This window comes from Urocitellus parryii, chromosome 6 (genome assembly GCF_045843805.1).
Source record: "Urocitellus parryii isolate mUroPar1 chromosome 6, mUroPar1.hap1, whole genome shotgun sequence".
Classification (NCBI taxonomy): Eukaryota; Metazoa; Chordata; class Mammalia; order Rodentia; family Sciuridae; genus Urocitellus; species Urocitellus parryii.
Window position 1 is genome coordinate 174,878,982 of NC_135536.1, and position 16,591 is coordinate 174,895,572.

Below are 16,591 nucleotides of genomic sequence, written 5' to 3' on the forward strand. Positions count from 1 at the left end.
TTCAGAAAAATAAATTACTAAGGGGAGAGGGGGAAAAGGGTCCACTTTGCTTTTTCTCAATAAATATGCAATTCTGCTCACCTAAGACTTGAAAGGTAATTATCTGGGGGTGGGATTCTAACATCAGGGTCCACAAAGGTGATTCTAAACAGAGCTGCAGCCCCAGCGCCTTGTCAGGGGGCTCCAACCCTTCCAGAGCTGCCCTGTGGGCCTCTCCAAGCAGGTCAGAGCACCCGTGTGGTGAGATTAAAAAAAAAAAAGAAAGAAAGAAAAAAGTGTCCTTGTGCCCAAAGTCTCAGGTGCTTGGAGTGTGGCTAGAAACAGCTCTTTTGGATCCCACCTCTTTCGGAAAACAAAATGTACCAACTGGTGAGGCAGGAAGCCGGGTCCGGGCTGGGGGACAGCCTCCTTCCCCAGGGTAGTGCACTTCATGTGCCAGTGGGGTCAGTTCTGCTGTAAAATGAGGTTTTCCAGTTCATCTGCAGAGCGCAGCAGGAAGGCCGCAGACTCTCGGTAGCCAGCAATGAGCTGCCGCACAGCGCTGATCTCCGTGGGGCTGAGCTGGGCGGTGGGCATGGTCCTGCTGGTGCTGTTACTGGAGGGGGTGGGCGTGGGGGTGGTGGAGGTGGTGGAGGCCCCACCTTTCATGCTGAGGTCTGTGGGCCCTGTGGAGAGGAAAAGAAGGTAAGGCGGGAACAGACCCCCATATGGCATCTGGGAGGGGCATGTCCTGGGTGCTGGCTGTGAGCTGGGCTCTGAGTCTAAGGGACCTTTCCTGTCTCCCTGATGGTTGTACCTCTTGCTGGGAATAGGATTTGCACTTGAAAAGGGCTGTCAGTGCAATCTGGCAAAGAAGAGGAGGGTCTTTGGTACAAAGGAGAGTGAGAGGTTTGTACAAGATCACATTGCAAATACACGTGCAAATCACGTTACAAATACCGGGGGCAGAGAAGCATGTGCCAAGTGCACAGGCTTTGGCATTAGGCAGAGCAGGACTCCAATCCCAGCTCCCTGGCAATGACCATGCTCTGTGCTGCCTCCTGAGGACTCCCAACAGACACATCCCTGCTTTCATCCCCAGGTGCAAAGGAAAAGGAACATTCCACCAACCTGAAGCCTCAGGTGGAGAGCTGTGCTTGGGAACAGGAATAATGGTGCTGGTGTGGGACTGGATTTGTGTGCCTTTCCTCCCATACAGGTAGGCTGGGAGGGGAGACATGCAGGGCACTTAGCACACTGACAGTGACCAGGGTGTGTGGAAAGCCCAGGAGTCGCCATGAGAAGGACCAGAGAATAATACCAGGATGTGCTCAGATAGGGTGGGCTCTGATTGGGATAAAGCCAAAAAAAAAAAAAAAAAAAAAGGCCCATATCCCAGCTTGGTCAGGTGGAACACACCCCCAGGAGGGGCTGTGGTGCATGTGAGTGGAGGAAGGGGCTGGGTGCCACGAGCCTCTTCCTGCTGAGCCTCAGCACCTCAACTCCCCCTCGCTGAGGCCTGTTGTTGCAGTACTGTGGGTTGAACTCCACCTCATGTGTGCCAGGCAGGCACTACTCTACTGATCTACATCCCCCACACTCCTTTAAGCTTTATTTTTTTCAGACAGGGTCTTGCTAAGCTGTCCAGCCTAGCCTCAAACTTGCAATCCTCCTGCCTCAGCCTCCTGAGTAGCTGGGATTCCTGACCTGCATGGCTGTGCCTAGCTGAGGAGTTCTTTTGTGCCTGTGTGAGGAGGAAGGTTAGTCGTCCTGGGACAAGAGAGGGTGTCAGGTGGGTGTGAGAGGATCCAATGGTCAGGTAGGGCAGGGCCCAGAGAGGTTTCCTGGGGAAATAGTCTGCAGTCTGCCCTCTGCTGGTGGACAGTGGCAGCAGAGACACCCCCAGGTCTTCTGAAACATGATGGGTGTTTTGGGAGAGGGGAACCACCAGGCCCTGTCTGGTCTTGGCCTTTCCGTGGAGTGGGCTGCTGGCTTTGAAACTGAGCTGCAGGATTCAAGTCCCTCTCTGCTACTTCACTGGCAATTTCTCAACTTCTCTAAGTCTCAGATCCCCCGTGTGCAAAACCAGGAGGCTCTTGAGAGAGGAGCTGTGGTGAGGCTTGTGCAAGGCTCAGCACAGGCTGGAGGGGTGGAGGGGTTTTGCAGCCTGCAGAAGCCTGACTGCCACGTCCAGCCCATGAGGACAGGCTTCCACCAGGCCTGGGGCTTTCTGCACAGGTTCTGGCAGAAGCAGAAACGCTGCCTCTGGAAAAGCCCCCACAAGGTGTTCAGCAGGAAGGGAGTCAGAGGGGGGAGCCATGGGGAGGTGGGAGCTGGCTTGGCCCCTGCCCTCCCCTCCTGGCCCTTCCCCAAGCCCCCCACCCAGGCTATCCTATGGGTGTGTGAGGCTGTTCTGGGCTTTCAGCTACCGCCCTGCCGCCCTGGGGCTGACGGCCAGCTCCCTCGTGCTGCAGTGCAGTGGCAGTGCTCTTGCCCTACGAAGATACAACTAAAAGTAATCTTTGGGATAAATTATGGAAATTTCACTGCCACTAAACAGAAGCTGCTGTGGTCCCCAAATGGGGAAGGAAGTTGGGGTCTATGGTTGTCACATTCTAGCCACAGAACATGAACAACAAGAAGATCCAAGGAACTGGTTTGCTAAAGAATGTCCTTGGAATTGAGAGCTCAGGGGACAGTCAAGACCATTAAAATCAAACCCAGGAGTTAGGAGCAGGCAGGCTGTGTGCAGCAGCCAGGTGCAGGGGACAGGCCCCAGGCTGGCGGCCTCTGACAGCTCCTGGCTATTGTTGCAGGGCAGGACGCTGAGCGGGGAGGAGGCCACCCCTTCCTGTGCTCTCCAGAGCTGCTTCTGTATGGCTCTGGTTCCTTCCAAGCAATGCTCAGAAGTGGCCAGCGCCACCTGCCACAGCTGACATGAGCAGTGGCCCTGGGGTTCCTCTTTCTTCCCTCTGTCCCCAGATCCTGTCCCATCACCACTCAAGGCTGTGCGCAGAGCTTTCCTTCTTTCTCTCCTTGGCTGTAGCTAAAGCCTGGAAAGAAGGTCTCCATTTCCTGCAGCCAGTGTGACCTGGAGACAGCCCCACCAGGCTCTGGTCACGGTGGGTGATCAGGTTGCCGGTAGCTGCCATGGGCTGGTGGGGAGGCAGGGTGAACTGCCCAGCGCCGTAGGCAGACCGCAGGCTGGGCTCTACCTAAGCTCATCACCATCTCTGGGTGCCGACACGGTGAGCAGAGTGAAGAGCCGAGGCACCAGTGTGGCCGCTACCAAGGGGCCATCCTGCTGGGCAGGCGCTGAGGACTGCTGCCAGGGAAGTGGTGGGGCTGGTGGCTCTGCACCCACAGGCTGCCTGTCGTCTCCTCCAACTGCTGGAATGGAATCCAGACAGTGTTCTCCAAATGAGTGGTCACAGGACAGGGGCTGGCCCTGTGACCTTGCCACCCGCCTCGAAGGAGCCACAGTATTCAGAAATGGGAGACCAAGGCTCTGGGATGCACAGGGGCCAAGCCTCTAAGGCCTGCGTCCAAGAACAGACTGGGCTGCTGTCTGGGCCTCTCTGGCAGGTGTGGATGTGGTGGGAGGGCAGCAGGCCCCCACACCCATGAGGGAGCCCAGCAGCTGCAGCCCTGTGGCAGGCTATGCTAGCTGTGCCAGTGGACACCTGCCACCATCATGCACTATCAGTGAGGGACCAGGCCGTTCCTATCTATCTGGCTGGGCCCCAGATTCCCATATAAGTGGAAAGGGGTTCCACCCTCCCAATTCTGGGCCCCATTCAGACACTCCACCAAGGGGGCCACTCGGCAGGATGCTTTCCCTGGGTGGCTGCTCCAGCCCTTCCTGAGCTGGCCTGTCTGGCCTGGCCTCAGGGATTAGGGCCAGGCAGCCTTCTTATTTTAGGCTAAGAGGCATTAGGGAGGGATGAGAGGTTAAGCCCAGGCAGGAATCTTCCAGGGACCCACATGTACTTCCCCACTTGGGGGCGCGGTGAGTGTGGGGAGCCAGGCTGCTGCAGGCTTCGGATGAAGGTGGTATCAGGGCAGCCTGGCCTTCTCTTGTGGCTAGGGACTCTCCCTTGCTGCTCAGAGACAATGGAGGTCTCAGAGTCAAGGACAGGACTTCAAGAATGCACAGGCACCTTCAGCCCAGACCTGGCTCCAGGGCGCCACCCACAGGCGGCCCCTCTCCCCTCTCCCCTCTCTCTGACCTCTGACAGCCTCCAGGAACACTGCCTTTCCCTCCAAATCTCCCCACAGGGACAGACCGTGACCAAGACCCAGCACAATGCACAGCCTTTCCAAGCTAAAAGCCCACCCTGGGTACCCATCTGCCCCGCCAGAACACAACCCGATGCCTGGCCCAAGAGGCCCTGTGCCAGTGCCTCCCTCCAGTGTAGATGGTCCCTGCTCTGTCCCCGCATCAAGGTCTGTGCACGGGCCGTTCCTCCCTATCCACCTGTCGCCCACAGCAGAGCTACCTGGACTGTACCTGAGGCACCAGCCGAGGGTCATGGAGCTGAAGGAACCAACAGCTAAACATCGCCCCGCATGACTTAAGTGTGTGCCCAGAGGTCCCGGAGCCAGGCTGAGGCCCAGCACCTGGTGAACAAAGCTGTCACTTCACAGGTAAGGCCAGGAGCCAACGCCTGGAGAGGCTTGCCTTCCTGAGCTGCCTGGTGGCCCAGGCCCGGGCCAGCACAATATGACCTACTCACCGGGCCTCAGGCATTGTGTACTAAGTAGGGGTGCAGAGGATCCAAGGTGGGTAAACAGCAGGGCCTCGGCGGAGCCTGTGCCCATGGGGGCCCTACACAGGAGCCAGGGGGAGGTGACGGCAGTGCTGGAGGGAGACTTGGGCAATGCTATGGAGGTGAGAGGGAGAGGGAGGTTCTCCATTTTGCCCAGCTGAGGGTTTCCTGGCCGTCCAATCCAGGCACTAGTTCAGCTGATGGAACGGTCGTCACCTCCTCACTGGCCTCTGCTTCCCCTGCCCTGGGCCTCCCTGAGGCTGCTGGGCAGATGGGCTGGGAGCTGGTCAGGGAGCCAGAGCCGAGGGCCCCACTCACCGTTACTGTGATTTCCTGTCTGGAGGGAAGCCGGGGGCTGCAGGTTGCTGCTCAAGGCCCCGTAGCCACGGTAGCTGTAGTTGAGGCTGCCGTTGACGTACACAGGGTCCTGGGAGTAGGAGGAGGCTGGCAGTGAGTAGGTGGAGTGGGTGATGGCTGCGGAGTCCCGGGAGTGCTGCTTGTCCAGGGCTATGGGCTCGTCCTGCAGAGGCGAGAGGGTGGTGCTGGGGAGCCAGGGTGCAGCAGACCCCGGCCAAGGTCCCTGGGCACAGGATCCACAACGGCTGAACCCCCGGTTTGACCTGTTCCTGCTCTCTGGGCTTCACCTCCCCCAGCCACCTCCCTGACTCTGCAGATGGTCACTGCCAAGGCAATGACCCTTTCCAGGTCCTCTGGTCTTGGGATGAAGTCTGACTCCCTGTCACAAGTTCTGCAGGGCCTCTGTGACTCCCCCACCACTTCTGGGCACCGTCCCCTCTGTCCCTTGGCCCACCGTAGGGTAACTGGTGGCCCCCTGTTGGCGCAGCCCGGGAACTGGCGGAGCAGGCACCTGCGAGGACTGGTAGATCTCCAGGCGCATCCTCTTGGCGGCTTTCCTGGTCTCGCTCTCGCAGGCGGCGGCGAGGATGTTCTCTGCCATGGCGGAGGTTAGGTGGGGCGGCGTGGGTCTGGTCTGCAGGTAGAAGGGGCAGCAAGCTGGTGATGGTGCGGGCAGAGGCCTGGCCCAGGGTGGGGGTCCAGGACCAGGTAGCCTTTCCAGGCTTCAGGTTCCCCATTTAAAACAAGAGTCAAGGGACCTGCTTCCAGGGCTGCCGGTGGGTTCTGGGCAAGGCGCCTGGCTGTGGGACGCTCAGGACCCCGGGCTGGGGCTGGGGGGCCAGAGTGGCGCCGTGGGGGAGAGCTCACCATCTCCATGCCGTTCTTCTTCATGCGCCGGCAGGACTTGAGGTATGTGCGGATGCGCTTGCGGGCCCGCTCCTGGAACTCGGGGAACTGCCGGCTGCAGGACTCGATGATGGCCTGGATCTTCTCCTTAGGCTGCTTGGAGATGGGCACCATGCGGTCCAGGTTCTCGTCCACGAAGAGGCGCACAAACATCTGTGGGGGACACAGGCTCTCAGGGCGGCTGTCCCTGCCCGCACCCCCCAACGCTGGCCCTGCCCAATGCTCACGTTGAAGGCCTTGAGGCGCTCGGGGTCCATGCCCTCAGAGTCATTCATCTTGTCATTGTCCTCGTGGTCGTCATGGTCATCATCATCGTCGTCTGCCGTGGGGGCCCGGCCCACAGTCAGGTCTTCGGGGCAGCCACTGACCTCAGTCTTGATGGAGTCATAGCTCCCAGAGCTATAAGGTGGGGACTGGCAGGAGGCAGGAGGCAAAGGGTCAGTCATCCTGTGGCTGCTAGCATGGTCCCCTATAGGCCACAGGGACCTGGGGACCCACGTTTCAAGGCCCTGAGCAAATCTCCCCTCTCCAGCTCCCTTCATCTGTGACATGGGTGCAGCAATCCTGCCCAACACCCTTCCTGACCTTTCCCCCTGGAGGCAATGGGGGGGGGGCAGTGGTTTCCTGCACACAGTGCCCACACCAGGCCTTGCCACACTGCCTGAGGGACACAGAGGACTCCCAGCCCACCCTTCCGTGTGCCAGGATCTGTTTTGGCTTCTGGGATTCCTTTCTGATCCCCAAGGGGCTGCTATCCTGAGTTGACAACCAAGCTGTCACCAGAGCAGCATGTGTATGTCTGTCGAGGAGGAGGGACAGATGAGCTGGGAGGGGAAACAGCCCCGGCGAAGGGCCGACAGGCAGAGTGGGTTTCTGGAGTGCTCAGGGCTCTGTATGCCCGCAAGGAGATACTGGGGCCCCCGTGAGGACGTGTGCGCAGAAGCAGGAGAGGGAGTCAGACCCAGCCCGCCCGCCCGCCCAACTCCTGCGGCCGAGCAGGCTCCATGTGCCCCTCCATCCACGGAGCACGTCACTTTCCTGAGTACGTGGCTCTTGCTCCCATTCCTGGGGCCTCACCCTTTCTCTGTACCTGTGTCCAGCCCCACACCACCTGCCCTGCCCCTGCCTCAGGGCCTTACTCGGGGATTGCTATCATTAGCCTGTTAGAAGGGCGGCATCTGTGCCCTCTCCCGACTTCCTGGCCCTTGCTCTGCAAGAGGCTGGCATCTAGCAGGTGAGGAGCTGGGCTCTGGGAACTCAGCTGCAGGTCAGGTGCTGTGATGTTCTGTGACATATCCTGGAGGGACCCCAGCCTCAAGGAGCACATCAGTGAAGACACAGCCTGGCACCCGGTGCTGCGGGCCTTCCTCCACTGCTGCCTCAGGCTCTGGTGACCAGACCCCTGGGGCCAGCATCCTGGTGCTGCCTGTCTCCTCTTCCATACACAAGCTGAAAGGAAGGGCCCCAACCCTCCAGACAGAGCAGAGGATCAAAAGACCTGCCTGGCACAGTGCTGGCTACCGGCTGGCCATGAGGCCCTGGGCAGGTCACATTGCCTGGGCCAGAGCAGACTGTGGGAACTACAGGTAACACTCATGGCCCCTTCTCACTGCTTTGGTCCCTGAGCCCTGGGCCCACCCCTGGGACCTGTGGCCATGGAGGCAATGGCTAGGGGGCCTGGAGGATCCAACCTGCCCCCTGCCCCCAACAGCAGCTCTGCCTGTTCCCTGCACCCTGCCAGACAGCACTCTGGCCAGAGACGACTCGGCACCATCCCTTTGTACCCATGAGACACCATCGGGAGCCAGCCTTGGCACCTACCCCGCCCGCTCTGCAGAACAGTCAGCCCAGGAAGGGGGAGCGACTGTCCAGGGGGAAGCTGGAGCCCAGGCCTGCAGGGCTGGGGAAGATGTCCCAGGAGAACCGGCACCCTCCAGTGCCATCCTGTTCTATTGCAGGAAACCTAAGTGGCCCCAAGATGGCGCGTGGAAGTGTAAGAGTGACCCCATGATGGGGGGGCCTGCCCTGCCCACCTTCTCCCCCCTGGCCTGGGAAGAGCTCCACCCCTGCCTCCCTGGGGCCTCACCCTTTCTCTGTACCATCTGGAAAACGAGGACAGGCAAGCAAAGTATCCAGGAAGCGTGAGGCCTGTGTTTTGGTGCCGAATGTCCCAAGCAAGGGGACAGGTCATAGGCACACAGGTCACCTGCCATCTCCCATTCCAGAGCCTCTCTCAGAAAATGATGACTTAGTGGCCGCAGTCACCACCCTGACTACGGGTCACACGGGGACTGGCTCCAGCTAAACTCAGGCAGATGCCCTTTCATTTCGACCTCAGGAGAACCCCGCGGTTTCCCAGGGGGCGGAGGCTCCCAGCCACGTACCTCAGGGGTGGCCTTCACCCCGTACTTGACGCGGCTCCGCAGCCCATCAGCGCTGCAGCCGTCTGAGGGGTAGGAGGGCGTGCCGATCGCAGTGCCTGGTGGAAGCTTGTCGCATAGGTTGATGGGCTGGTCCTCGGTGGTGGCAGTGAAGTCCATGGGGGCGGCAGCACCGTTGCCATTCATCTCGGGGAAGGCGGGGTCGCCCTGCGTGCTGCTGGACGCGGATGGGTTCAGGGTGGAGGAGCCATTGCCGCTGCCGCTCTCGGAGGAGGAGTCGTCTGGAAGGAGAGGCCTGGATGTCAAGCCCGTCCCACACCCACTGCCCCAGCTCCGCAGGGTGTCATGGCAGCCCCTGGAGCCCCTGCCCTGCGCTGCCCAGAGAGCTGCGTTCCCAGAGAGCGGGTGTGCGCTCCTGTCCACCCCACGAGCTCCAGGATGCAGGCTGAGCCAGGGCGCAGTGGCCACGGTGCGGGGTGTGCAGAACAGAGCCCACAGTCCCTCATCCACCCCAAGGGTCCAGAGGTTCCCAGCACCTCCAGAGGCTGCAAAATTGCCCCTCCCCACCCCCACTGCGCTGGCCCCGCCACCTTGCCCTCTGGGTCCCTCCCCACAGCAGAGCCTCACGTCTCCTCCTCTGCCTCCGGAGAGCAGGATGGCGCCCTGTGAGGCCCAGTCACCCATGCCTCTCCTCACACAAGCCCATGGGGGCAGCCTATGTGTAGACACAGCACCCTCAACTGTGCCCTCCGTGCATGGCTGGGTGGCCTTGGACATCCCAAGCAGGGCCTGGGTCTGCACAGGTACCCTTCCTGTGACCCACTGCCCGTGTGCCCCTAGCTTTGTGGCCTTTGCAACTCCCCAGCCAAGTCTTACTCCAGGGAGGCTCCAGGGTCCCTTCATGTACCCTCTCTACTCTCCCGAGGTGGGGCGCCCCCTGCTGTGGAGAGCGCGGCACTGCCTGCAGGATGCGGGAGACTAAACTTTAACACAGGGGCCGACATCTTCAGATAAGTCCAGGCCTCTCCCCACCCTCCAGACAGCCAGACAGCGGAGGCCCAGGCTGCGCGGAACTCCAGGGGTCGCTGTCAGGTGAACACTGGGTAGTTCCCGGTGGCGGGCCAGGTGCCCTGGTAGCTGTACACCCAGCACTAGTGGGGGAGGAGTGGCCACAGAGAGCCCTGACCATGTCAGGCCGCCCCTTCCTCCAGGATAGGGTCGCACTGGACCCTACCCCCACCCTCCCAGCCCGCAGATTATGAAGATTTAGTCCCCGGTGCTGGGCACTGGGCACGCGCACCTCCTGAGCGTCCCCATGGCGACCAAGTGCTCTAGAGCCCCAACCAATCGCAGGTCTCCTGGCTGCCCAGGGGCGGGACCGGGCTGCCCATCAAGCAGCCAGGGCCCTGGGCAGAGGGGGATGGGAAAAGCTCGTGCAGTGGCACCCCTCCCCCTCGGCTGCCGCAGGTCCCCTGGGCCACACTGCACATGCTGCTGCAACCTCCTCCTCGGGGCAGCCTGGCTCCACACTCCCTCCCGCCACATTCCCCCAGCCTGCAAGCGGTTCCCTGTCACCCAGCCTGTGCCCAGCTACTTCTGAGACCACCTAACTCCTCCAGACCTCACAGAAGGGTCTTCTGGCAGTATCTCCAGCGACCAGGCTGGACATTTGTGAAATGAACAAATTTGCTTGGTGGTACTTCCTGAGCACCTACTGTGTGTCAGCCCTGTCGCAGGTCCAGAGTAAAGTGATGCCTCCAGCCAGGGGTCAGCCTTCCTGGGGAGGGGTCAGAGGTCTATCAGTGAGCCTACCAGTTAACTGGGAAGGTGAGTCATGGGAAGGGGCCCCAACTGTCAAACAAGCCCTTTCATCCCCCCTGTGCTCATCTCCCCCAAGTAGGTACCGTTGCTGAGACCCACTGCCCGTTTGCCCCTAGCCTTGTGGCCTTTGCAACTCCCCAGCCAAGCCCTGCTCAGGGAAGGCTCCAGGCCGATACTGGGCTCTGCCTGCTGCCTCCAGGTGGGCCGCCTTCCTCCACGCCCTGGGAAGGAGGTGCAGCGTCCTCCTGAGGATAGTGCAGGGTCATCCCAAAAGCTGCCTATGCCCAGCAGGGCAGGGCTCCATCAGCTGTCTCCCTGACCCGGTTTTCCTCCAGGAGGATGGACCCTGCCCTTCTTGGGCATGAGCACGGATGTGCTCAGGGGCCGCTGAGGGCGCACCACACTCCTGGGGCCTCGCCCTGGTCAGAAGCCTGGCTGGGGCCATGACCTGCTCCGTCAGCTGACGGCAGAGGCTGCCACCTCCTTCACTGCCGGGTGGGGCCTGTGTTGACAGAGGACAGGTGCTGGTGCCGATGGCGGCACCCACCTCCCTGTTCTCAGGTACCACCGCAGTCGGGTGAGGGAGGCACCAGGAGCCCTGACCTCGTATGGCGATGTATTTCAAGGTTTTAGAAGAAATCGGAAATCTACACCATGTTAGATTTCCAATTTGAAATCCAGATACATTACAAAGATTTACAACTTGGGCTGGGGATGTGGTTCAAGCGGTAGCGCGCTCGCCTGGCATGCCTGCGGCCTGGGTTCGATCCTCAGCACCACATACAAACAAAGATGTTGTGTCCGCGGAAAACTAAAAAATAAATATTAAAATTCTCTCTCCAAAAAAAAAAAAAAGATTTACAACTTATTTATATGGTTTACATTTTGAAAAGCCTTGGACAGGCAAAATGTCATCTAGCCACACAATGGAATATTATTCAGCCATAAAAATGCAAGAAGGTTAGAACTGTTACACTGTGGATGAACCTGAGGAGTGACGCTGATTGAAGTGAGCTGGAGACAGAATAGCTGATCCCGCTCACACGCTGTGTCTAGAACAGGCAAATTTGTAGAGGCAGAAAGTATATTTGAAGTTACCTGGGCCTGGGGAGAAGAGGGATAGGGCATTAATGGGTACAGAATTTCTGTTTGGGGTGATGAAGAAGTTTTGCAAATATTAAGATGGCAAAATCTGTTATGCATATTGTACCCCATATACTGCACCAGGGACAGGGAAAGTCAGCCCCAACAGAGCCCACATCTCCCTGAGTGACCAAGAGTAATACTAATACTAACCACAAATGTCTGCTCCCCAGCCTGCCCAGGCCCTTCCTACCTGGGGCTCTGCTCAGGTGGCCCCAACCACAGCCCTTCCCAGCCTGCCCCACTGCAGCCCGTGCACAGGCTGCCTGTGAAGGAGGCCCATGTTCTGCCATCTGGGGATGCAAGGAGCCGTGATGGGGGGACATGAGAAGGGCATTTCTCCCTGGCCTCAATTTCCCTTCAGATGGCCGTCCGGCACGGGCCGTCTAAGGCATGCACGGCCCTGGTCCAGAGCAGGCTCTCCATCTCCTCACCTCGCACCCACCTACTTGCCTCAGCTCAGTCTTTCCCAGCCTGGAACCCGGGCTTCCAGGGCCCAAGTCCAGCATGGCGCCAAGTCCGAGGTGGGCACGGGGAGGGCCCAGGCGATCTGCTCCTGCTCGGCCCCTCCTTTCCTCAACACCTGCTGGGTGCAGCCTGAGCCAGCCGAGCTGGACACTGGGGACCGACAGTGGAAAGAGGGTGGCCGCCTGGGGGCTGGTGCCTGAGTGAGCAGGAACCAAACCGAGGGCTCCCAAGGGGGGGACACCTGCTTTCTCACCCAATCTAGCCCTACGCTCTGTTCATCTTTCAGGGCCCGATGAGCACCACTCCTCAGGGAGGCCGCTGCCCGCCCAGCCCCATCCTGGCAGCTCAGGGGCAGGCGGCTCTGTGTGTCGTGGCCCCCAGGACAGTCCCTGCTGGCCATGCGCCGGCTCCAGCAGGGCCAAGGCCTTGGTGCACGCTGCCCTCTTTCTGCCACGCTGAACTGGCTTCCCCGAGGCTCCTTCCTTAACTTCCCCAGCTTTGCTTAAAGGCCACCATCTCAATAGGACTCCTCTGACCAGCCCCTGCCCCCCGTCTGATACACTGACCCCTTTACCTATTTTTTCCCAGCACATTTATCATCTTCCCACAATGCTGTTCTGTTTATCATCAGTGGCCTGCGCCCAGCCCCCATAGAAGCCGCCCCAGCCTCGAGGCCTAGGATTGGCAGAGCCATATCCGGTGGACCTGGATCACTGGGGCCTCCCCAGAAGCCACGCCCCTTCCTCTGGGAGGCACCCTGGTCCTCCAGGGTTCCCCAGGATGAGCACGTGCCTGGACCTGGCCAGTCAGCAGGGCCCACCCCAGCGAGTGGTGATGCATGTGACTAAGTGAACCCAGGAAGGTCAGCCCTGGGCTCTCTCCACCTGGGGGCAGCTGAGACTGTGGGCGGGGGCCACCCTGGGGAGAATAGGCCAGCACAGAAAACCCCTAAATCCATCTGTGCCTAAAACCAAAGAATGCCTGGACTATTAGGTTACAGGAGCCGTCACTTCCTTATTGCCAAAGCTGGCTGGAGGCGGGTTTGTCACATGGGTCTGGCTTGGTCTCTGAGTAATTGGGCTGAGAGATGGGACTTGGGAGCTGGTACCTACCAGCGCAGGCCACGGCCCTGCCCCCAGCCCTGCCCCCAGCCCTTCTCCCAGTTTGGGGGAGAGGAAGCAGAGGGGCAGGGCAGCTGGGTTCTGACCAGTTCCAAATCCTTCCTCTCCTGTCCTCCAAAAGCAAGCCTGAGGACAGCTGCCAGCAGGCACCCACCCTGGCCTCCCTGTGCGCGACCTTGAGCACAGCAGCCTCCTGGGCTCCTCTTATCTACAGTCCAGGGAGTTGTCGCTGACGCCCTCTTGGGCTCCAACACTTTATGACTCTGTGAAAAGCCCCAGCTGGCCCTGCGGCCCCAGAGGCTGGCACACAGGGCCTTCCAGGGGCGCAGGCCAGGAGTTCTGGTGGGACCCACCCAGACCTGGAGCTGGAAGTAAAACCTAAGGGTGCCCAGGTGATCCTCTTGTCAACAGCTGGTCCCGTCTGTGGCTGTGCCAGGAGGCCCCTGCAGGACCCGCAGCCTGCCTCACCTGTGGCCTGCAGGCAGCAGAGAGGAGCCCAGAGGGGCCCTGGAGAAGTGGAGAGTGCACCCCCCTGGACCCCTCCCAGCTCTGGGGAAAGACGACACTCCTGTCTGGGCAGGACCCAGAGCCCACCGCCTGTGCCCGGAATGCCATGGGCAGGGAAGGCCTGCGTGCCCATCTACTCTAGCGCAGGGCAACGTGCTGGCGTTCAACTGGGGGAATCAACGATGAATGGGGGAAGTTGTTCCTCCCTCTGTCCCGTCTCCAGAAGGAGGACAAAAGTCCTTTCACCTCGGCAAACAATGCTCTTATGTGGGCGCCAGTGCCCTACAGCCCACACAGGCCTGCGTCTGTCCAAGCCGCCAATCGCCACCCTGGGCTCTGGGGCCACAGCCAGCAGGCCCCTCTCCTGGTGGGTGACTCACGCCAACACCAGGCCAGGCTGGGGAAAAGTGGAAAGGTCCACCACCCCGGGACCATGGGGTGGGTGCAAGGGCCACAGCCCACACGCCCAGCTATTGCCATGGCCAGAGAGGCAGGCCTGCTTGGGGAGGCTCCGGTCAGCAGCGGCCAGGTGGGGGCAGGGGGAGGGTGGTCAGTGACTCACACACAAGATGAGCCCAGCGAGGGGAGAGTGCTGGGGCCTGCAGCCCCTCGTGGCCACCAGGAGGTGTGGACACCAGGGCAGGACCCTTAAGGGCCTGTAGTCCGAGGCACTGGCTGCTCTGGACTCTGGGCATGTGCTCAACAGGGCTCCCCTTCATCCCTCACGCTGCTGCTTTGGCAAAGGCCAGTGGCCATGTTTACATGATGAGCAGTTCCAAGGAGCACCAGGCTCCTGGCAGCTACCCAGCTCTTCCTCCTGGAAGGCGGGGCAGAGAGGCCCTGGGGTCAGATGGGGGACACAAGGATCCCACCATCCTGGATGAGGAGGCCACGCTGCATCCATCTGCCCCACTGCATGAGGCCCACATCACTGGGTCTTCAGGCCCCTGCTCCCCACCCTGCCCTGTCCCTGAGGTTCACACAGCCTGGCCTGGCCCAGGGAGGGGTCAGGGAGCGTTTGTCATGCACCTGGTCTCCACTGGTGCTTCCTAACATGCAGCCTTAGTCAGGGCACCCCTATTCTACAGCTGTGGGGGCTCTGCCAGACCTTTGTTGACTTGTTCCTGCTTTTGGTTTTTGTGGTACTGGGGACTGAACTTGGGGTGCTTTGTACTGAGCTATGTCTGCAGCCCTTCTTATTTTTTATTTTGAGGTAGGGTGTCCCTAAGTTGCTCAAAATAGACTCCAACTTTCGATCCTCCTGCCTTGGCTTCCTGAGTTGCTGGGATGACCAGCAAGTGCCACCATGCCCGATACCTTGTTCCTTAAGGAGATGTCAACACCTAAGCCCTCAGAGTCAGGAGTAACGTCCAGTAGAAACAGTGGGAGCCACATACATGCTCTGGAGTTTTCCCAATAGCTATGTTTTCTTTTTGTGGGTTTTTTAATTTTTTTGGGGGGGAGTACTGGGGATTGAACTCAGGGGCACTTAACCACTGAGCCACATCCCCAGCCTTTTTTGTTTTGTTTTGTTTTGTTTACAGACAGGGTCTTACTGAGTTGCTTAGCACCTTGCTAGTTGCTGAGGCTGGTTTTGAACTCACAATCCTCCTGCCTCAGCCTCCAGAGTCACTGGGATTACAGGCATGCGCCAATGTGCCTGGCTTAGCTACGTTTTTAAAAAGTAAAAATAACAACTGAAATTATTTTTTCCAGTGGTAAAGATTAAACCCAGGGCCCTGTGCATACTAGGCAAGAAAATAATTTTAATAATCAATTTTAAAGCTGAGCACAGTGGTGCATGCCTATAACCCCAGAGACTCTGGAGGCTGAGGTAGGAGGATGACAAGTCGGAGGCCAGCCTGGGTGACTTGGTAAGATCCCATCTCAAAATCTTAAAAAAATCAATTATCTTTAATACAACATATCAAAAAACATCATTTCAGCAAATAGTCAATAAAATCGAGACTCCTTGCCTTCTTCTTTCACTGAGTCACTGGTGCCCGGTGTGTCTCCACTCGTGTGGCCCCAGCCATTTCTGTGTGCTCAGTAGCCACTGGCAAGGCAGTGTAGACCCTGAGGTCCAAGCCCTACAGGTGTCCAAGCTGCCTTTGAGAGCTCAGCGAACAGGGTCTAAGAAGAGACGCTGCCCTTGGTGGGGGATGGACACCGAGAACACACAAGTCGCTGTGCTGGGTGTAAGTAACTCCTCATGCCTGGCTTGCACACCCTGTGTCTACCCGTGAGGAGCCACAGGCTCCTGGGTGGAATTCACCAGCCCACTGTCCCTGCAGAGGGAGTGGCAGCACCCAGGTGGCTCCCCAAAGCACTCCCACCCCACCTCTGTGCTGCTGAGCCCCTGGGAGTCTCTTTAGGCCTTAGTTTGCCCATCTGTACTGGGGACAAAACCTGCCCCAACCAGCCCAGAGGATCTGCTCCCAGGGTGGACTGCCAGAGTCTGCGTCCTCCTAGGCCTGAGGTTCTCCCTGCTCTGACCCCCCCCAAGAACAGTCGGCAGGATGGACACCAGTGCAGCTCCTGCCAAGCTCCTGCTGGGAGGCTGCTGCTGTCCTGGCTCCCAACAGATGGTGTCCCGAGAGCAACAGTCACTTCAAGCCACCAGGTGTGAATGATTCACGGGGCAAGGCCCTGATCTGGGAGCCCGTGTGCCTGTGGTGTCTGAGGGCCCCAGAGGGCCTTCCCTTTCGCAGGTCTTCCAGGAAGGAAGCTGGGCTAGCTCTGGTGCATCCCAGTCCTTAGGTCAGGGCGATGACGTGACGCGGACGTGGCCCCAGTCACTTCCTGGTTCCTGGTGCCTCTTACCCCCACCACAGCCTCCTCTCCAGCAGGGCAGGGCTGCCTCCTCAGGGGTCAAGGAGGGGTGCTGTAGTTCCTGGGTGAGGGGCAGGTAGCCCCACAGGTCCTGGATGATCTCCAGGGGGGCGGGCGGGGAGCCCTGGGAAGGCAGCGCCCACTTCCTTTCCTAGCAGGTGACTCTCACCTCCTCAGCCCCAGGCCTGTCCTGCTCTCCTTCCTCACTAGGCGTCCGGGGCCCAGCAGCCTACACAAGGCCAGCGCTGTGCAGGCTGCGCCTCTTCTGGGATAAAGGGGCCTCTCGGCGCTATCTCCCAGCCTCCCC

General features: G+C 59.7%; 1 protein-coding gene across 2 annotated transcripts in view; it reads right to left on the reverse strand.

Annotated features, from left to right (window-relative positions):
- Positions 1–306: 306 nt before the first annotated feature.
- Nol4l (nucleolar protein 4 like) overlaps positions 307–16,591 on the reverse strand; it is a 109,799-nt gene continuing 93,514 nt past the window's right edge. The window contains exons 6-11 of one of the 2 annotated variants that reach the window (XM_077799776.1): positions 8,414–8,673; positions 6,239–6,424; positions 5,973–6,164; positions 5,617–5,739; positions 5,067–5,268; positions 307–665 (exon numbers count right to left, since the gene is read on the reverse strand). In XM_077799776.1, the coding sequence (XP_077655902.1) occupies positions 445–665; positions 5,067–5,268; positions 5,617–5,739; positions 5,973–6,164; positions 6,239–6,424; positions 8,414–8,673 (1,184 nt within the window). In that variant the 3' untranslated portion in view covers positions 307–444. Of the gene's footprint in view, positions 666–5,066; positions 5,269–5,616; positions 5,740–5,972; positions 6,165–6,238; positions 6,425–8,395; positions 8,674–16,591 lie in introns of both variants that reach the window. The other variant, XM_026402161.2, reaches the window with a different exon arrangement.